Consider the following 17,764-nt stretch of genomic DNA (forward strand, 5'->3'; position numbering starts at 1 on the left):
CGCTATGCCAATAAATAGTTACTAGTTATTTCAAAACGAATCTGAACATATAGCCACTGCGTCAAAAAAATATTTTATGCAGAAACGATGACTCAGCTATGAAATTAATTGATTCTTTAAAAACAACAATCAACAAATAGTTTATCAGCACACAGGTTGAAAGGACAGACTATTGATATAGAAATATTTGAGCAGCGGTCAACATTTACTTTAGGATCAAAGGTGAGGCGGTGTGTTTTGAATATGGGCAAAATAATCTATTTTCATTCATTTTAACGTTACTTACTAGATCGCCGAGCTCACTGATGTGAATGCATAGGCTCGGTGATCGGCTAGCTTGGTCTGCGCATGAGCGGGGACGCAGTGGGGAGAGGAGTGGGACAGGGAGCAGCTGTGGCAAATGTTTCACCAGTCCAGCAATCTCGAGAAGAAAAGACAATTTACTGCAAAGGAAAACTCTTTAACGTACTCTTTGAGCGGACTCGATTGAGGAGAAACGTTTCGGACGTGCGCGGTCATCTGCGAAGCGTCCAAAGTAGCATATCGCCGCGTTTTCTGAACTCAATGCAAACAAAATAACAACCCCGAAAGACTGACAATAAAAGACCACAACTGACACCAGTCCGAACCAGGGCCTCGACACACCATCCTCTCATCTACTCGGACAATTCTCCCGCATCACTTCAGAAAAGCCCGTTTTCTCTTTGTGAAACTCAGGAAACAATGAAGACCTAAACTCATGTGCTAGCCGCGGAGCTGTGTGTGTGTGTGTGTGTGTGTGTGTGTGTGAGAGAGAGAGAGTGTGCGCTCTTCTCCAGGAAACTTTCTCCCGTTGCTTTAAAAGACTGGAAGCAGAAGAAGCTTTGACAGACTTGGAGAAGAAGCTCAGGCTGTCTTCTAAATTCCTGCATGGAGGTGAGGGGCGAGGACAGGGGATCGGACGGCAGCAGAGGCCCCGACTCGACCCACTTTCCTCTTTACAGCAAACCTGCGCGAGCGCGGGTCACGGATCCTGACGTGATGATCTACCCGAGCGCTGGAGGAGAAGATCTCACGGGGAGAGGAGCTGTTGGATGCGAGTCTCCTTCCTCAGATGGGCCGGGCAGCAGCCGGATGTCACCCACCGACGGGCCCTCTGTCTTCCCACCTTTACCGCCGCCCCCTCCGCCGTCTGGAATCGGGGCGCAGGGGAGTGTGGATGAAAGTGATCAACAGGATGGGCCAGAATATGAGGAAGAGGAGGTTGTATTCCCCCTCTCTGCGCCGCCCACCAACCAGTAAGGATTCATCTCGCACACATCTATATTGTATGTTAGTAATTCATGATGGAAGAGCATCATCCTATTGGCTAATTCTCAAAACCTAGTGTCTATTGGGGTTGATTCTGTAGTCTACAGTCATTCTGTTGTTGTTAAATAACCTGCAGCGGTTGTCTAAAATAAAGTGAAGTTGCAAGAGTTAGATGTTGTTTATAACTCTACGTCTAGAATAGTATAGTATAGCCTACCAGCTATTGAAACCTGCCTGTTGTGATCATTCAGGTGGTACTATGAAAGGTCACGTGATAGTCTCAAACAAATGTAGCCAAAATGATGTAATACATCTTATCAACTCAAAGATAAACCACCAGTAAAATAACGCAATAAAGCATTAACTTAATTTTAAATTTATAAAAAAAACACTCCATTATACATAACCGATAACAAAATAAGATGTTTTATTTTTTAATAACCCGCAATAGTCCACTATAACTGATTATTCATCATACCATGTAAAGTAATGCATACCTTTGTCATAAAAAATAAATGTTAACATTTTTAAAACAATATTTCTTGTTAAATATATTTTATATTTAGTTTTGTATAATATAATTTTGCATAATTCATACATTTTGTTAAATCATTTAATAAAAAATATAGCAAATGTTACAATAATTATGATATTTCTTACATGTATTGCAGTAACTTACACTGAAACAGGTATTAGCTTTTTAGCATTTGTACTAGGCCTATTTCTTTATATTTTTGACACTTTATATTTATTGGTTGGCAGCTTTCAGATGATATGTTTACTACCTCGTATTGCAGAATGTGATGGCAGCATATGTATTCTGTTGCTGACTAGCTGTTATGCTATTTATATTGTAATATGGGATAGCCATATAACTTTACCACCTTCCTTCATGAGATATGTTGTCTCGTGTTGTCTTTTCACTGTATTTCGCCACTGCATCATTTTGTTTTTAGGTGTAGTATAATTGGGACCTATGCATTGTACACTAAACAATCCTGGGTAAAAAAACAACCCAATCTGGTCATTTTTACCCAGCTGGTTGGGTTAAATGTCTGACCCAACATGCTGGGTTGTTTTTATTAAACTCAAAAATTTATTAAAATTACTAGGCCTATATCGCTGGCTTAAAATGAACCATAAATACGTTGAAAAATTAAAACCGCACACAAAATGACTAGAGTAGCAAGCAACACGCAACAGTAATAAGTAATAAGTTACACAAAATTGCTTTTTAAAAGTTAAATAGATGAACCGACTAAAACCACTATGGCCAAAACCCGCTGCAGCTAGTTTTCAAAGTCCTTTCTCCTCTCGGCTTCGATTACCGGTAGTACTTCTATTTTCCACATATATTCCTGTCGTAAGCACAGCAGTCTATTACCGAAATCTGAGTCGGTGATGGACCGCTGTTCGGCAGGGGAGCTGCATTTTTTTTTATCACAGACAAAAGATATCGTGACAGGCTCCTAATAATAACCTGCACATAAACAAGCAGCACAGAGTTCTCAAAACATATTTTAACATCCATATAAGTAACATTCAATATGATAACGAATAAAACTCAGTTTATTCAAGTTAAAAGCTGTTTACGTCATGCGAGATGACCGATGCTGATTGACTCATTTAGCTGACTGACATATCATCCCTGTATGTTATATTGCATTAAAATCAAATGATTTACAGCACAGTAAAGACTTTATTGATGAAATAAAATGTATACAAACCATACCAATGAAATGTGGGCGTTGAGAACTGCTCTCTCCTGATGAGGGTGCAAAAAGTCCGTCCTCTGTCTAACCCATCAGCTGGGTTGTTGTGTCTGGGGGAGGGGTGTATTGTTTCAACTGTCAGTGAGCTTGACCAGCCACTAACCCAACAGCTGCCAAACTCAAAAACTACCCAACCATGGAATAAATAACACTACAAAATGACCCAACATGCTCAGCCCAGCGTTTGGGTAGAAAAAATAAACTGCCGTTATTGCATTGCATTAGTACAGTTTTTGAATGCCTGTATGTAAGACGTTCCTTTTGCACACATTGTGAAACCACAGTTACTTGTATAAATGTTTGTGACTGCTTTCTGTGTCATCCATTATCATATTGGTGACAAGATCAGTGGCTGAATCTAATGAAGAATGTCAGGGTGGTGACACTCTGTTCCTAGTCTACATCACGATAAGCTAAATGATAGCGTGTCATTTATTATGGCTCTCTTATTTCTTTGTTTGCTCAAGAGCAGGTTGATAATCGGGCCTGGAGTTTTATATTGTGCACACACAGTTGTGTCAGCTAATTCTTAAACTGAGTTAGGCTATTTGAAAATACAAACAAAAATACAAAATATTTTTTTTAAATAGATTTTCTTAATGCTTATTTCATTGATCAAGCCAAAGCATGGTGCTTTTGACAGAAGCTCCCAAAATGTGAACCAAGTGTTTTCGCAACGACAGGTCTTAAGGATATAACGCCCTGTTGTCAGTGGTTACCTTGAAAGTGCTGAACCTTGTCACAGAAAGTGTGGGGATGTATTAGCCTAGAGTTTTCTCTCAGCTTTCAGTTTCAATGATACTTTTCAGATTCTTTTTTTTCTAAGTAGGCCTACTGCGCAGTGTAAAAGAGAAACGCCTGACCTGTGATTTGTGCACTGCTGCTCTGCTCATACAGTTCACTCTTGAGATACACTGTTGCCTTTAGACTGGTGACCCAATTAGGATGAAAGTTTCCTCAGAGCTTCCAGATTATTGACTCTGACAGACTCGACTGCCTATAAGGCTGGGCAGAGTTGCTTTCTGATACGCCAACGCTAAACCAGAGGTGCTCCATAAGCTTATATTACCGCATGCACTCAGCGACTGCTGAATTTACGCCATGATGAGGTATTATTCACATTTCAGCCCATATCTGCTCTAAATGGCTTAGGCTGTGACATAATAGAAGCCAGTGTCGGCTTTCGGCTCAGTGCACGTCTAAAATGTGCAACACCTTTGCAGTGAAGAGGAAGCACCGAGTGTCCCATGCGGTGCTGGTGACGTTAACAACTTGCAGGCTCTGTCGTTCTTGTGTAGGAAGTACATAACTTGTATAAAGTGTATAGCTACATATTCAAATTGATTTCATCATTTCCATATCCACTTTCGTTTTCTTTTTTACTGCGGCAGTTGTTTCAATGTTTTCTCACAGTAGTAGGTAGAATTTCAGCGCAGTGTGGTGGTACACATTGTCCGGTTTGGATGCGGTCCTGCTTGTCAGAAATGTGTGACTAAAGTTAGTGCTTTAGTCGCGCAGAGAAGACAGCCATGATCGTTCACGCCTCACTACTGTGCACTTCATTCATAAACAATGATGCCAGCAGCGTAATAAATATTTCACAGATGTTTTCTACTGTTTAACAAAGACAAAAAGGAGAGCACATGGAGAGCTGGGTAGTGCTCCTCTCAAACACTGGGCTTTGAAAGCAAACAAACAGCACTGTGGAGAAAGAGCAGGTTGATTTTGTTTCCACGAAGATTAGAAAGGATTTTGAGTCATAAACGGTTTCCCTCAAGAGCTGGAAAGACAGAGAGAAAGAGTTTGATTTGGAGATCAACATAAGTGCATGTTGTGTCTGCTAGATAAAAAACTGCTCAAGAAACACACTCTCAGTTGAGCACCCATACTGGTTAATTGGCGCTTTTTTTTTAGAAATACAGGGACTTTGGAATGCCAAGTGGCACTGCGAGCTGGAACTGCAGGTTTCTGCGCTGAAATATGTTCTTTATGCATTCGAGAGGCTTATGCACTAGAAAAGTCGTCTTTCCTCTTTTTTTCTTCATTAAAATAGCCTGGAAGAACTTCTCCAATTATTATTTTTTGACTGCGTAGTGCGTTCATGACCATATGTGTAGCCTATATAAAGCAACAATTCTGTTGGACTGATCGTTTTTAACCATCTCTAAATTGCTCTTAAAATGTTTTCTGCATTTAACCACCTCACACTGTTCCTTCTTTTAAAACATCTAAGCAACAGGATTCATTCGAGCTTTGCACATGCTTAATATCATTGCTTTGCTGTTTCTGGACATCTATTGATTTTTCTTGAGAAGAATGTAGGTCATATAGGCCAAGCTGATATGATGTTTTTCTGTATTATAAAAGGTTATATATTCTTTTTATTTTTTTATATCTTTTTATGGATTGTCTAATAAAAAATAAAAAATAATAAAAAAATTCTTAAATTGCATGATATATTCATGATATTGCATGTGTATGATGGGCACAAAATCAGATTTTTCTTCAGACTATGATTCCGTCCTATTGGAGGATATGAAATCATGTTTGATATTTTTGAGCCGATTTTAGAACACTTATCGTTGTGTATGACATATTGCTACTGAAACAGAAGCTGTAATTTTTCTACCAGTGTTACAATAAAATACAATAACAATACAATTAACAGAACCAACTCGATCTCATGAAAGTGCATATCTATAGCACAAATTGTACTTCTCGTGCCATTTATAAGTCTCAAATAATTTTTAAGTGAATATGATACGCACTGTAATCCCCTTGGGTAGGATTAGGGGTGTGGAGTGCGTGCGTATTACACGCCATGAAGTGTGCATCATATGCACGCGAAAACTGCGTATCATATGCACGCAAAAATATTTTTGGCATATACATGGCATGATAAATACAATTTGTACTATAGATACGCACTTTCATGAGATCGGGTTGAAGAGAACATGTAACAAATTAGCCTCAATATTGGACATCATCATAGATAAAACAACTGACTATATCACTCACCTCTAACTCCCATTGTAATCTGTTACCGATACTCCTAGCAACAAGACGCGTGTGTCTGAGTTTGTTGTACGGAATGATTTAAAAGTCTGGTAGTGTATGATCGTAGGGATGGGCATTTTTGTCAATTTCTTTTTTTCGATCATTGATAGCTCTCAAAAAACGAGAACTCCGGGGAGGTGGCGGGGCGTGTCTGTCATGGAGACAATGATATCAATTTAATATTTTAGCAATATTTTGGATTACATTAGCACTTTCTGATAAACCAAAATGTTATTTTATAGTATATTGGCTAAAATTACACTTCAGTCAGAGTAAAACTGAAATTACTGAACAACACTTGATTGATGCATTCTGAATACAATTTAAAGGATATGTTCATCATCATAAAAATGAACACACATGCTACTTTATTCAACAGTAAATAAAACGTTCTCTTCAGTGTTAGGCCACTTCAGCAGCATATTTCAGCGAGGTCCATGCATCCGTAGTGATTGCCATCCTCGCTGTCTTTGACAGTCTGTCTTCAGTGAAGAATCAGTCTTTTCATATAGAGCTTCTATTGTTATCGTGACTGTCTTGCGCGATGGGACGTTATACTGTGGCTCAACGTAGTTCATCAAATCTTTAAACCCTTCTTCGACGAAACGAATGGGCAGCAAAACTTTCGCTATCATTTCGGTGATTAGTTGTGTCATCTTTTCATCTCTGGCTGCGTTGCATTTCTGTCTGACGGTAAAAGATGAGATGCTCGTCTGAGTTGCGTCTTTGGTGGTATCGGAAGACATTTTATGTACAAATACTAGTAACGCATTGTACTTGTGGTAGATTTGTGTGTCAGCTTGGCACTGCATATTTTGCACTGAACTGTTTTTTCATCTATTTTGTTGACTTTTGAAGCCATTTTCTCTGTTTTTCGGTTTGGACTTTGGACCGCGCTCTGGCAACGCTAACCAATCAGAGCTCAAGGTGCTGCCCAAAATGCTGCTATTACCATTTAGAAAAAAAATACAAAAATGTATTTTTTTAAACTCAGATCATCGTTTTTATGATCGATCGTCGCTGTCATGTTCAAGTACTGTGCCCATCCCTACAGTTTAGTGCACGATGACCAGTTTTTCTCCATAACCATTTACAAAGTTGACAGGTGTATGATGCCTAGTGGTTTAAAATCGCATTTCAGATTTTAAAAGTCATGTAGTGTATTTCAGCCTTAAGAGCGTGCAAGAAACTCTATAATTTATTTCAATGAAGGTGATGCCCAACAGACAACACCATAATTGAATCAAATGTATTTTAGGTCAAATAGTCTGTTTATCATTAAGTATTTATAACCAATAATTCTCCTGAGTTACCCACCATCTTGGATTTGGTTTTTCATGGAGCTTGTTTCAGTACAGCCTGGAATTGTCTTCTATGAAGGATTGTTATGGCGCCTTTGAATTTGGCCAAAAAAAGTATTTTAGGAGGCAACATTATTCTTAACTTTTGGAACAACTCTCTTCATTTTCTTCATCTTATTTGGTTTTGGGACAGAGCTGCTGTTTAAAATAAAAGTTCATTTACTTTCAGTAAGATATTAAATCAAAACTTATTAATACTTAAATTTGGTCATTAACACTAAAAAGTTGATGCTAAATGATTTTAATTTCTATGAGTTGGTAGGAGATATGAGTTTGCAGATAACCTAATTATATTACTAGTAAACAATGTCAAGTTTAAAAACACTTATTTTTACTTTTTCATTTGATTGAAAAAGACACACCCCATTTTCACTAACAGCAGATTCGTGAATCACTGTACAGCACTTAGAGGATGTGTAATCCATCCTCCGTGTGACCCCTTTTCGGCTCCTGCTGCACAGTAACTGCTTGCTGAAGATGGGCTCTTTAGTCATCCATCTGTGTGCTGGAGGACAGTCCCCGTGTGCTGACTCTAACAAGCTGTGACGCTCCATCATGTGTGAAGAAAAACAAAGCTGTTTGGCAGCTGCTCACAGACCCTGTTCACCTCCACCTTTTTTTTTCCAGTGTGGAAACTCTTGAAAAATGACATCGCTACAGGCACTTTACATAATGGTTGGTCGTTGAGAAACCAGTTGGTTACTGATGTTCCAACCTGCCGAGTTTTGCTCACTTACAGAGTGAGACAAATTTATTTTGGTGTTTGAAGGAAAGATGTGCTAAACTTTGGTTTTGATCATAAAGGTTGTCTGATCCCACATTTTTTTTTTAAACACCATTATTTACTCTTTCAAATTAGTTTAGAACACCATTGTTTAAAAATTGAAACCATTAGCAGACATGACGAATATATCATATTGGAATAAACTATTATTTAAGTCTCTTGAGTGGTGGTCAGGTTGTGTCCTCCCACCTTAAGAGTTCTTAGCGTCTCGCATCCCGTTTGTCCCCTCCCTCCCGCTGCTCTCTTTTGCTGAGCCGTTTCATACTTTGCATTATTTGAGTGACCGCCTTCACAGAGGAAAGGATGTCAAAGGCAGACAAAGCGAATTCAAGGGAAAGGTCTTCATTCTCCAGCATCTAAAATCGTACTATTGAAGGAGTGATAACCGGCGTGGATTATTTCTCTTTCAAAGAGGACATCATCTTAAACTGTGCCTACCATATGTGAGCTAGACCCCCCCGCCCCCTCCCCTCCCTCACTCTCACTCTCATGCAAACATAGTTTCTGCTCACTGACTTCAAGAGCCGTGTGGCGATCGCTGTCGAACAGCAGGTTCTCTGGGACATGGCGACGACCAAATGGGATGTTTGTCTGGTGAGACCGAGACAGACCCCAGCGACTCGGCAGCTGAGCAGGATTACTTTGTGAGTGAGTGAGAGCGAGTCGGAGAGAGCCCGGGATGCAGCAGAGGATGAATTCAGCGTAAGTGGGACACTAATGCTGCTGTTCGGAGCTCAGACTGGCAGAATATGGAGTCAAGAACTTTCTTTTTTTGCCTTATTTGGCTAGTCTGTTCCGTTCTTAACTTTCCAAAAAATATGAATAATATAATAAAAAAGTACTCCCTTATTGAAATTGATAAGCACAGTTCTCACCACAGTTCTTGCCACAGATAGCTGATTTATTACGCATTCGTGATATATAAGACAGATATTTTAAGATTTGTCTCTGATTTAAAATAAGCAGCAAAAATGCCATTGCAGTTGGGATTTTCACAAAAAATTTGTGAATCTATCTATTTTATGGAATAAATTAAGCATGCTGATTCAGTTATTCGTTTGTTTCGTCTTAACTCCAAAATGTTCATGTTTTTTTCGTGGCATTTGTTGTGTGTATATCATTTATTTCTTATATTATGTTTGTGTATATATACATATATATATATATATATAATATACAACATCACATGAGTAGCGGTGCGATATGGCTGTTTATCAGCGTGCTGATATACAGCCATATCGCATGGCTACGAGTGTAATATTGCGTTTATTCAACAGTTCGACGGCACAAGGGAGTAAATAAATAAGAAACAACAACGGAGTGTCTTTAAAAACCCTCTTTTGCAGAACTAGGCTACTTCCTTCCACCACCGATTTAGATCTCAAATTGACAGTTGAGCCCAAGCCTCCGTTACTAATTCTAAAACGTCACTTTAGAACTAGTAACAAAGGAACATTGAGTCGCTTAATTGAAGCTTGTATTATGTAGAGTAGATTGTTATGATATTATGAAAAAGAGATAGAATAAACGAGTGTATTACCTGCATCTGATATTGCATTCATTCTTCAGGTCGATGTCTAAATTATATCCCAAAAATTAATTTGAATGTCCACTGAGGAAAGCAATATGTTCGTTTTTTTCCTTCCCATGGAAGTGCTAAAACAACTGCTTTGTTCTGACTCGCTCGTAAAGACCGTCTTTGCCGCCATCTAATGGCGTAATAATGTAACTTTCACTGAAGTCATATTACGCCAAATATTGCATATTATTTATATAAAATAATATTTGAACAACAATTGGCATTATAAAAGACAATAGGAAATAAAACCAGGCAAATAATTCAGTAAAACAAAGAAAAGCAGTGCTCTAGTACAGGTTTTAAGTGAAATATAGCCTAAATATAAAGTTATGAAACTTCATTTTCCTCTTAACCAAAATCGATTTGGTCTGGAACAAGTAATATATTAATAAGACTGATTGGCCGTTTAATATGCCCCAAATGAATTATATCTCATATTTAATCACTATCTACATAAGAGCCAGCGGCAAATTCCCGAAGGACTGGCCGATGTGACACTGTTCACTGTTCTCACTGTTCTAGCACTGAATGGCCGCTGATGGCCTGGAGCTCGCATCTGCGAAAGTGTCTAAATAGATTGTAAAATAGGCTCTATTATATATGAGTCACATATTTGAGGTCTAAATAACTACATTCTCGCCTAAAAAACTCGTAAAACTACATTTCGTAAAACACACAACAGTAGTATTTTGCTTGACCGCCAAGTCACCGCAAGTGGAGTGATGCAAACGGTGAAATGGTTCCAGATCTGATACCGTGTGAATATCGCACAGCTGGAAATGGCTCTCAACCAATCAAATTCGAGAACTAGAAAGAACTGTTGTATAGATATAGTATTAGGGGTGATTAATTGCGCCGGGTTCGTTTTAATCAAACTAATCATGCCCAAACAGTGTGAACACACCCTTTATCACCTTTTTGGGCTTGAACTGTCAAATACACACTTATGTGTCAAAATGCCCGTCACAATCGTTTGTCTTAAGTGAACATAAACAGTTGAGAAAGAAAGAGCATGTGTATCAGAAGCCTATATTAGATCAGCGCATTGTCATAAAGTGATTGCAGCCTAATATATCTCCGGCCATCTGTGCCATTAATGTTAACCAAACAATCTCATTGCTTTTGACTGAATCATCTTTTTTTAACTTTAATAAGAATGAATGTATGTTCAATTGACACTATTAAATATATATTTTTGTACAATTAATTACTTAATACAATTTATGTATACATTTTCTATAAGCCTATTTAAGTAAAAATATTTCTAGGCTACTTATTACTGTGTTTTCTGTGAGTATAAATAAAAAAAGTTAAATATTGAATTATCTTGAATGAAAAAAAAAAAACTTTAATTTTAGCAAATGCATACATATGAGATATGTTGAATATCGCCCAAAAAAAAAAAATATGGAGAATTTTTCAAGCTATATCACCCAGATTTATTATTTACCTGAATTATTTTTCTTACATTTTATATACTATATGTTGACAGTGTCAACTATGTGTTTAGTCATGAAATAATGTGTTTAGTTATGAAATAATGAAGTGTCTCAGGTGGACAGATGTTTGATGCATGGATTTGTAATCAAGCATGGTTAGGCTACATAGTGCTTGTATTAAGAGCTGTTGAATTAGTGATGTTTTTTTTTCAATATTAATGTTTTAAACCATTTGAGGACAAAGCTGCTTATTCGTCAGTTTCAAACTGTCAGGGTGTTTTCACAACAGTGATGCTATTTTTCTGGAGATCATGAGTTCTTTGGTGTTCTCCTTGTGCAGAATGAGAGATGAGCTCAGAGGACAGCTGACATCAGTTTTGAAAGGCACTGTTAACGTAAGGCTGTGCAGTTTTATCATTGTAATACTGATGAGCAATGACGTGATCTTTAGAGGTTTTTTGAGGTAGTCGAGACCTATAAAGGGAGACGGATGTGTTGAAGGTGCTCAAGAGAGCGAATACGACCTCTCAATCAAGTCTCAACAAGCCCGCTCTGCCCTCGCTTCCTCCCAGATGAAGTGTTGTAAATTGAGAGGTCCGACTACTTCCCTGAAGGCTGGCATGGACTAACCACAGAAAGGTCATGTCCTGTTTTCAGTGAGCCATCAATGAAGAAGAAACTTGCAGGAAGAATATTGCCATGCTTCCCTGGTATCTTGTCAGGATCTTTTCATGGAATTTTTGGTTAATAATTCAAAAGGCAAATTTTGTTCCCCCCCAAAGCTATATGGATCTAAAAATACAGCCATTGTCTGGAAATCATAACGTATTCAAGTGCCGAGAGATTTGTGCTTCAGGGTGAGGTTTAAGTGCCTGAGTGCTGAACATTGACTCTCTTATTGGGTTAATTTTGCAGTCAAACAAGCCTTTTCACTTCACGTGTGAAGTACCACTTTTCTTGTGAAGTATCATTATAATGTCATGTTTATAGGCTAACGATCACATGGTTAACTAGTCAGTGCATATTTCACACTCCTATTTATGGTTCAGAGCTCTGTTGTGTCAAGGTTGTGAATGAAGTTTCTGATGACATGCTGCTGTAGTTGTAACCATTTATTTTTGTCCACCGTGCTGCACATATCAGTTGATTTCCATTACAGCAAGGCACAAAAAGGGTGTGAGTGGTTTGAGTGTTATTAAGAAAGTGTCACCTCACCTGCCCCTCTCAACACACTTCCTGTTCCTCTGCTTTTGCATCAAGCATGACTGCAAAAGGTGTTTGCCTCAGACATGATTCATGCAGTTTAGCTTCAGTCATCTCAAATGCAAATGTGTTTGCAGATCTTCTGAGATGTTTATTAGTGTGTACTGAAGATTCTCTTAATTTCAGGACTTTGCTTTTGATCTGGACTGAATAATCAGTACAGACATACTTTGTTATTATCCAACTTTAATTAAACCATTAAAACTAGATAATTTGGTAAAATATAAAACCGCCTCAATGCAATTTTTAAAATAAAAAATATACAATTGCACAAGTAAACCAAAAACAAAACAAAAACTAGAATTAAAACTGAAAAATGTTTTCTTAATTTAATTAGCTTTTTTTTAAAGATTTATTTTTTGAAATGTTTGCCTTTTATTAGGATAGGACAGTAGCTAGACAGGAAGTGAGGTGGGAGAGAGAGAGAGGGGGTACGGGATCTGGAAAGGTCCACGAGCCGGGACTCGAACTCGGGTCGCCCAAAGCACAACGGCGCTACATGTCGGCGCACTTGCCCAGGAGGCTATCGGCGCCGACTAGAATTTCCTTTTAAATCCTTTTTGGTTTTCCATGAAAATCCAAGTGGCAAACCAAAAAAGCATCAGTCTTTACATTAAGCGCCATCAGTGTAGTGTAGATTATTACATAGTCTAATACTCACTCACACAAGTGAATATGAGACTTCCACCTGCTATTTTTCCAAGTGCACTACACAGTACACAAGTCACTGGACGGCTTGGCACAGTACACATGCCAGCTAATTTAAGCATCAATTGCAGTAAAAGAGACTGTAATTAGCTTTTTTAACTTCATGGTTTCTATTCATTGAAGGCACTAGCTAGTTATCAAGCACTAACACGATCAGGCATTCCTCAGGAGGATGAAGACTGTACTTGTCTATATCCCATCTGGATGTGCAGGGGATTCGGTTATTTACCCATAGGCCTTGTTGTCGACACAGGAACTGAACTCTACTGCCATGAAGGAAGAATGGTGAAATCACTAGCCTAAAGGCCTGTTTACACTGAGTCTGATGTCATTCTCTGGGAAAAAAGGATGCCTGAATTAATTGCTTGGCATCAAAACAATATTATTTTAGGAAAAAGACGTTTAAAATTTAAGTGCCCCTATTATGGACTTTTGATAATTACCTTTCATGTAGTGTTCATAGCTGATATGATTACTGTTCATAAGTGAATGAAAACATCCTGAAAAAGTTTTATATCTGAAAGTGCACCGTATATAAAGTTATTGTCTTTCAAAAGTATGAGTCGACTCTGAGTCAATGAAATTGATCTTTTTTCAAACGAGTCATAAGCTGTTTTGTTGTGACGTCAAGACGAAACATTAGCATATTGCCCGCCCGCCTACTTATTACGTGCGCAGAGACACCAGGGAAAACTTGAAACCTCTCAAACACTTCAGCTGACTCCTGTGGATACTGGATAGCATCATGTCAAGAAGATGCTGTGCTCTACAATGTGAAGGTAAAGACAGTTTTAAGGACGAGCATGTGAAGAATCAGTGGTTAAAATTCATCTTTACCACGATATCACAGCAGTATAATCCTAAACTTTTGCTGCGTTCCCTTTATTTTATCAGTTTATCAGTTGTGGGCCACTATTACCTACAACTGTGTCTATTATGCAGATTGTCTGTCGCTCTCACTACTTTGAGTAAAGATTAAGCATGGAGCAAAATTTGTTTTACCAACGTTTAAGTTACATCAGTCATTCACGCTAGAGCTCAGCTAATGAATGCACTGTTATTGATACAGTTTCCACATGTTCACCGCAATAAATTAGAAAAATACTCGGTAAATAAATTAGTCAAATAATCGGTTTGTTGATGGACATGCACTTGTTAATGCTGATGGTCAGGAATTACAGTTGCAACATCTCATAATGTACCCCAAATTGAGTAGTGTATCACTGAGAAACGTCCTGCTCAAGTGATGGAGGTTCGGGTTGAATAAATGGTTCTTCCAACGTTTCATCATCGGACTCGGATTGATATGGTAAAATCGACGTCATTGTTCGTTATTGTGTTTAGTTTACGGTGTAGGAAGCTTCAGGACACGCAGAGCTGCCGTTTTTATGGCAATGGGCGTTTTTGTTTTCGACACGTTCGCTGTACGCGGTAGACCAATCACAACAGACTGAGCTGTCTGGCCAATCAGAGCAGAGTAGCTCGCTGAGAGGAGGGATTTATAGAAATTGATTCATCTGACGAGTCGCTTGAGAATCATTGAAAATGTGGTGATGTGCAAATGTACCGTAAATTATGAGAATTATTATTATGATTTGTTTACCTTTGATGCATGTAAACCTGTTTTAGGAGACTCAAAAAACATTAGGAAACTTTAAAATAGCATAATAGGGGCACTTTAATATTAGTTATGAAAGATGAGTGATAGTGTAATGGGCTCCAAAGTAATGGAGTGTGTCCTTCTAAAAAAGGTTGTTGATGTGAACAGACCTTAAGGAAGTGTGACTTTTGTTGCTTATGTGTTTGCTTGTACATCATCTAATCTTTGTCATAGCCAATATCGAAGATCACATTGCCTCTTCATCCGGTTCACACACATCTGTGTTTTCAGGAGCCTGTGGTTCATTTGACCACAGACGTTTTAATAGAGCACATTATCCAGTGTGCTAATAACCCTGTATTGCTGATGTCATTTTAATAGCGTAGAAAGCTGAGGCAGTCCCGCTGAGAAGAAAATGCAGCCTCTGGGAATTGTGAGGGACTGTCCTTCTGCTAACGGTGCAGTTTTACTCAAAAGACTGCTTCATAGAGCCTGTCTATTCAATAAATTAATATATAGAGAAGAGGAGCTTAGCCTAGTTAGGCCTGCAGTGTGCAAATTATGCCTGCACTCTATCACGGTGGATGATAAAATGGGTCAATCGTTTACATGAGCAAGTGTGTTTCTCATTTTACATTTCGGACTGCATATTATGTGTTGTAGACAGAGCTTGGGACTGTCATGATCACAACATTTTTGCTGATGATTATTTATCATACAAATAGTTGTAATTTAATATCTGTTTTGTTAACATAACACACTCCTGAACAGGAAAAAAGACATGCAAATGCATATTTTAAAGCATTTCTACATTTGCTTAATTCCTTTTTCTGTTTTTTATCTCTACATCTTTGCTTGTGAAGCCAAAATATGGGACAAATTGTTAAGGGCATGTCCATGCAGTAAAATGTCGGAAAGAAAGTCAAAAAGGTGTGCAACCTCAAACACGACTTATTTAAAACATGTACCGGTATGTAAGTAAATCACTTTCATGGCCGCTCGCTCTATTGTTAATGTGAATCTAGATAAATATGTGCTTAGGTGCATATTAGATCATTAAAATGAGTTAAATGGTTAAAAAAGCTATTCGCCTTATTCACCTCAAACGTTCCACCGAGCCTGAGGGCTACACTTACCACTTCCGGGAGTTCTCACAACGCGATTTCTCTCAGTGCAATGGCGCCTCACTGCATTTTCATTTTAAAACACATAACCTGAACGTATAACACACACACACACACACTTCTCCGGAGTTTTCGACCCTCGTAAAGATATTTACACAATATCTAGTAGGTCTTCCTACTGAAATAAACATTTAGGGGGGATGGGGCGAGCCCTTGTCCTTTAATAAAACAAAATGCATTTGATTATAATTAACATGACAATGTGTACAAAACTAAAGTAGCCTAAATTAACGTTTATTTTTACGTTTTTGTCAGTCTGGGGTGTCGTTGCCATAACGCGTTGCTATGGGTTGCGTCACCTGCGTGTGACTGTCTTGCTTCGGATTTGACTGAACCGAAGGTTAAAACCTTCGATCCAGTTACTGTATCCCTTAATTAACACAACCCGGGGGATGTTGCAGTCGGTACTGGTCCACTGCTCCACATTTTGTATCGTTAATTCGGGCAGACAGGAAAGATTGGTGGTCCAAACTGGAGTTTCCATTGTTGGTGCTGCTGAACCGTATGCGTCAGAGTCAAACTTCCGGGTTTGTGTACCCCTCAACGGCGTTCGAGTTTTCAAAATGGCCGCCAGGTGAATAAGGCGAATTGTGTTCCAAAACAATGACAAAATTCACATTTAGAAGATATAAGAATTCAAACTATTCTCTCATTTTCACAAATATGGATCAACGATTTTGATGACATCACTCTGCACTTCAGCTTCTCATCATATATCCTGTCCAATCAAATGCTCTCTAAAATCTAAAGCTTCCCGCCCCCTACATTATAAATAGATGCCGAAGCTGCGGCTGAAATCGGTCACTTGTTCACACAATTACTATTTTCTATGTGGTAAATGGAACATATTGCATTAAATAGGGGATGGGGAACGATTCAGACAGTTTAAATATGCTTTCCATTGAGGCGAATGAAGTCTGTTTTCACGTTAGTGTCAGGCGAACCGCCTCAGCGTGCACACAGTCTGCTCTGGTCCAGAGACACGATACACAGAGTGGATCACATACGCAAGTCGGTAGAGAACCACAAAATGTATCAGATCCATTTGAGTTCTACACAGAATGCTATATTTTAAAGAGGTATGGAGGAGGTTAGGAGAGAAACTATTAGACAGACTCTGCATTAGAAACGACACTGACGAGCAGAAGAAATAATAACACTGGTGCCATGCACCAACATGCACACTTTTCAAACTACACATCATCAGCATGATTTATAACAGTTTTGTTTTAATAACAGTTTCATATTAAATCTAAAAGGGAATCTATTAGACGGTGGCTGTCAATTGTGGCTTTGCCGAGGTCAACTGCTCTGGCCGAGCTGTGATATAAACACAACGCTATTGGCTATTTAAAAAAAAGGGAGGAGTTGCTCAATATGTCCCGCCCTGTCTTTCTGCTTCAGTGGAAGTTGTCAACACATTGAATAACACTGCATATTTCAAGGCACTTCAGTGGGCCTTTCAATTAATAAATCTTTAGTGGGGGCAGCCCTACTGTTGATCTAGATTAAAAAAAGTCTAGATTGAGTGTTACATATTTAGGATCTTCAAACACACTGTTCATTAAACTGTTAAATACATTCCAATGAATCGCTCATTTCGGTAAAAATTGCGTTCCGCTGCGCCACTGCGCTCAAGTTGAAAGAAGTTCAACTTAAAAAAATGCTTTCTATTTCAATGACCTGCATCCCTTTTTCTTTTCTTTTTTTTACCTTTGGAAGTCCAT

At 38.5% G+C, this 17,764-nt stretch overlaps 1 protein-coding gene across 1 annotated transcript in view; it reads left to right on the top strand.

Moving 5' to 3' along the window:
* Positions 1-295: 295 nt before the first annotated feature.
* rasa1a (RAS p21 protein activator (GTPase activating protein) 1a) overlaps positions 296-17,764 on the top strand; it is a 46,300-nt gene continuing 28,831 nt past the window's right edge. Inside the window, exon 1 of the mRNA XM_079608512.1 lies at positions 296-1,277. Coding sequence (XP_079464638.1) covers positions 910-1,277 — 368 coding nt within the window. The 5' untranslated portion in view covers positions 296-909. The remainder of the gene's footprint in view (positions 1,278-17,764) is intronic.

This window comes from Phoxinus phoxinus (genome assembly GCF_949152265.1).
Source record: "Phoxinus phoxinus genome assembly, chromosome: 3".
Taxonomy (NCBI): domain Eukaryota; kingdom Metazoa; phylum Chordata; class Actinopteri; order Cypriniformes; family Leuciscidae; genus Phoxinus; species Phoxinus phoxinus.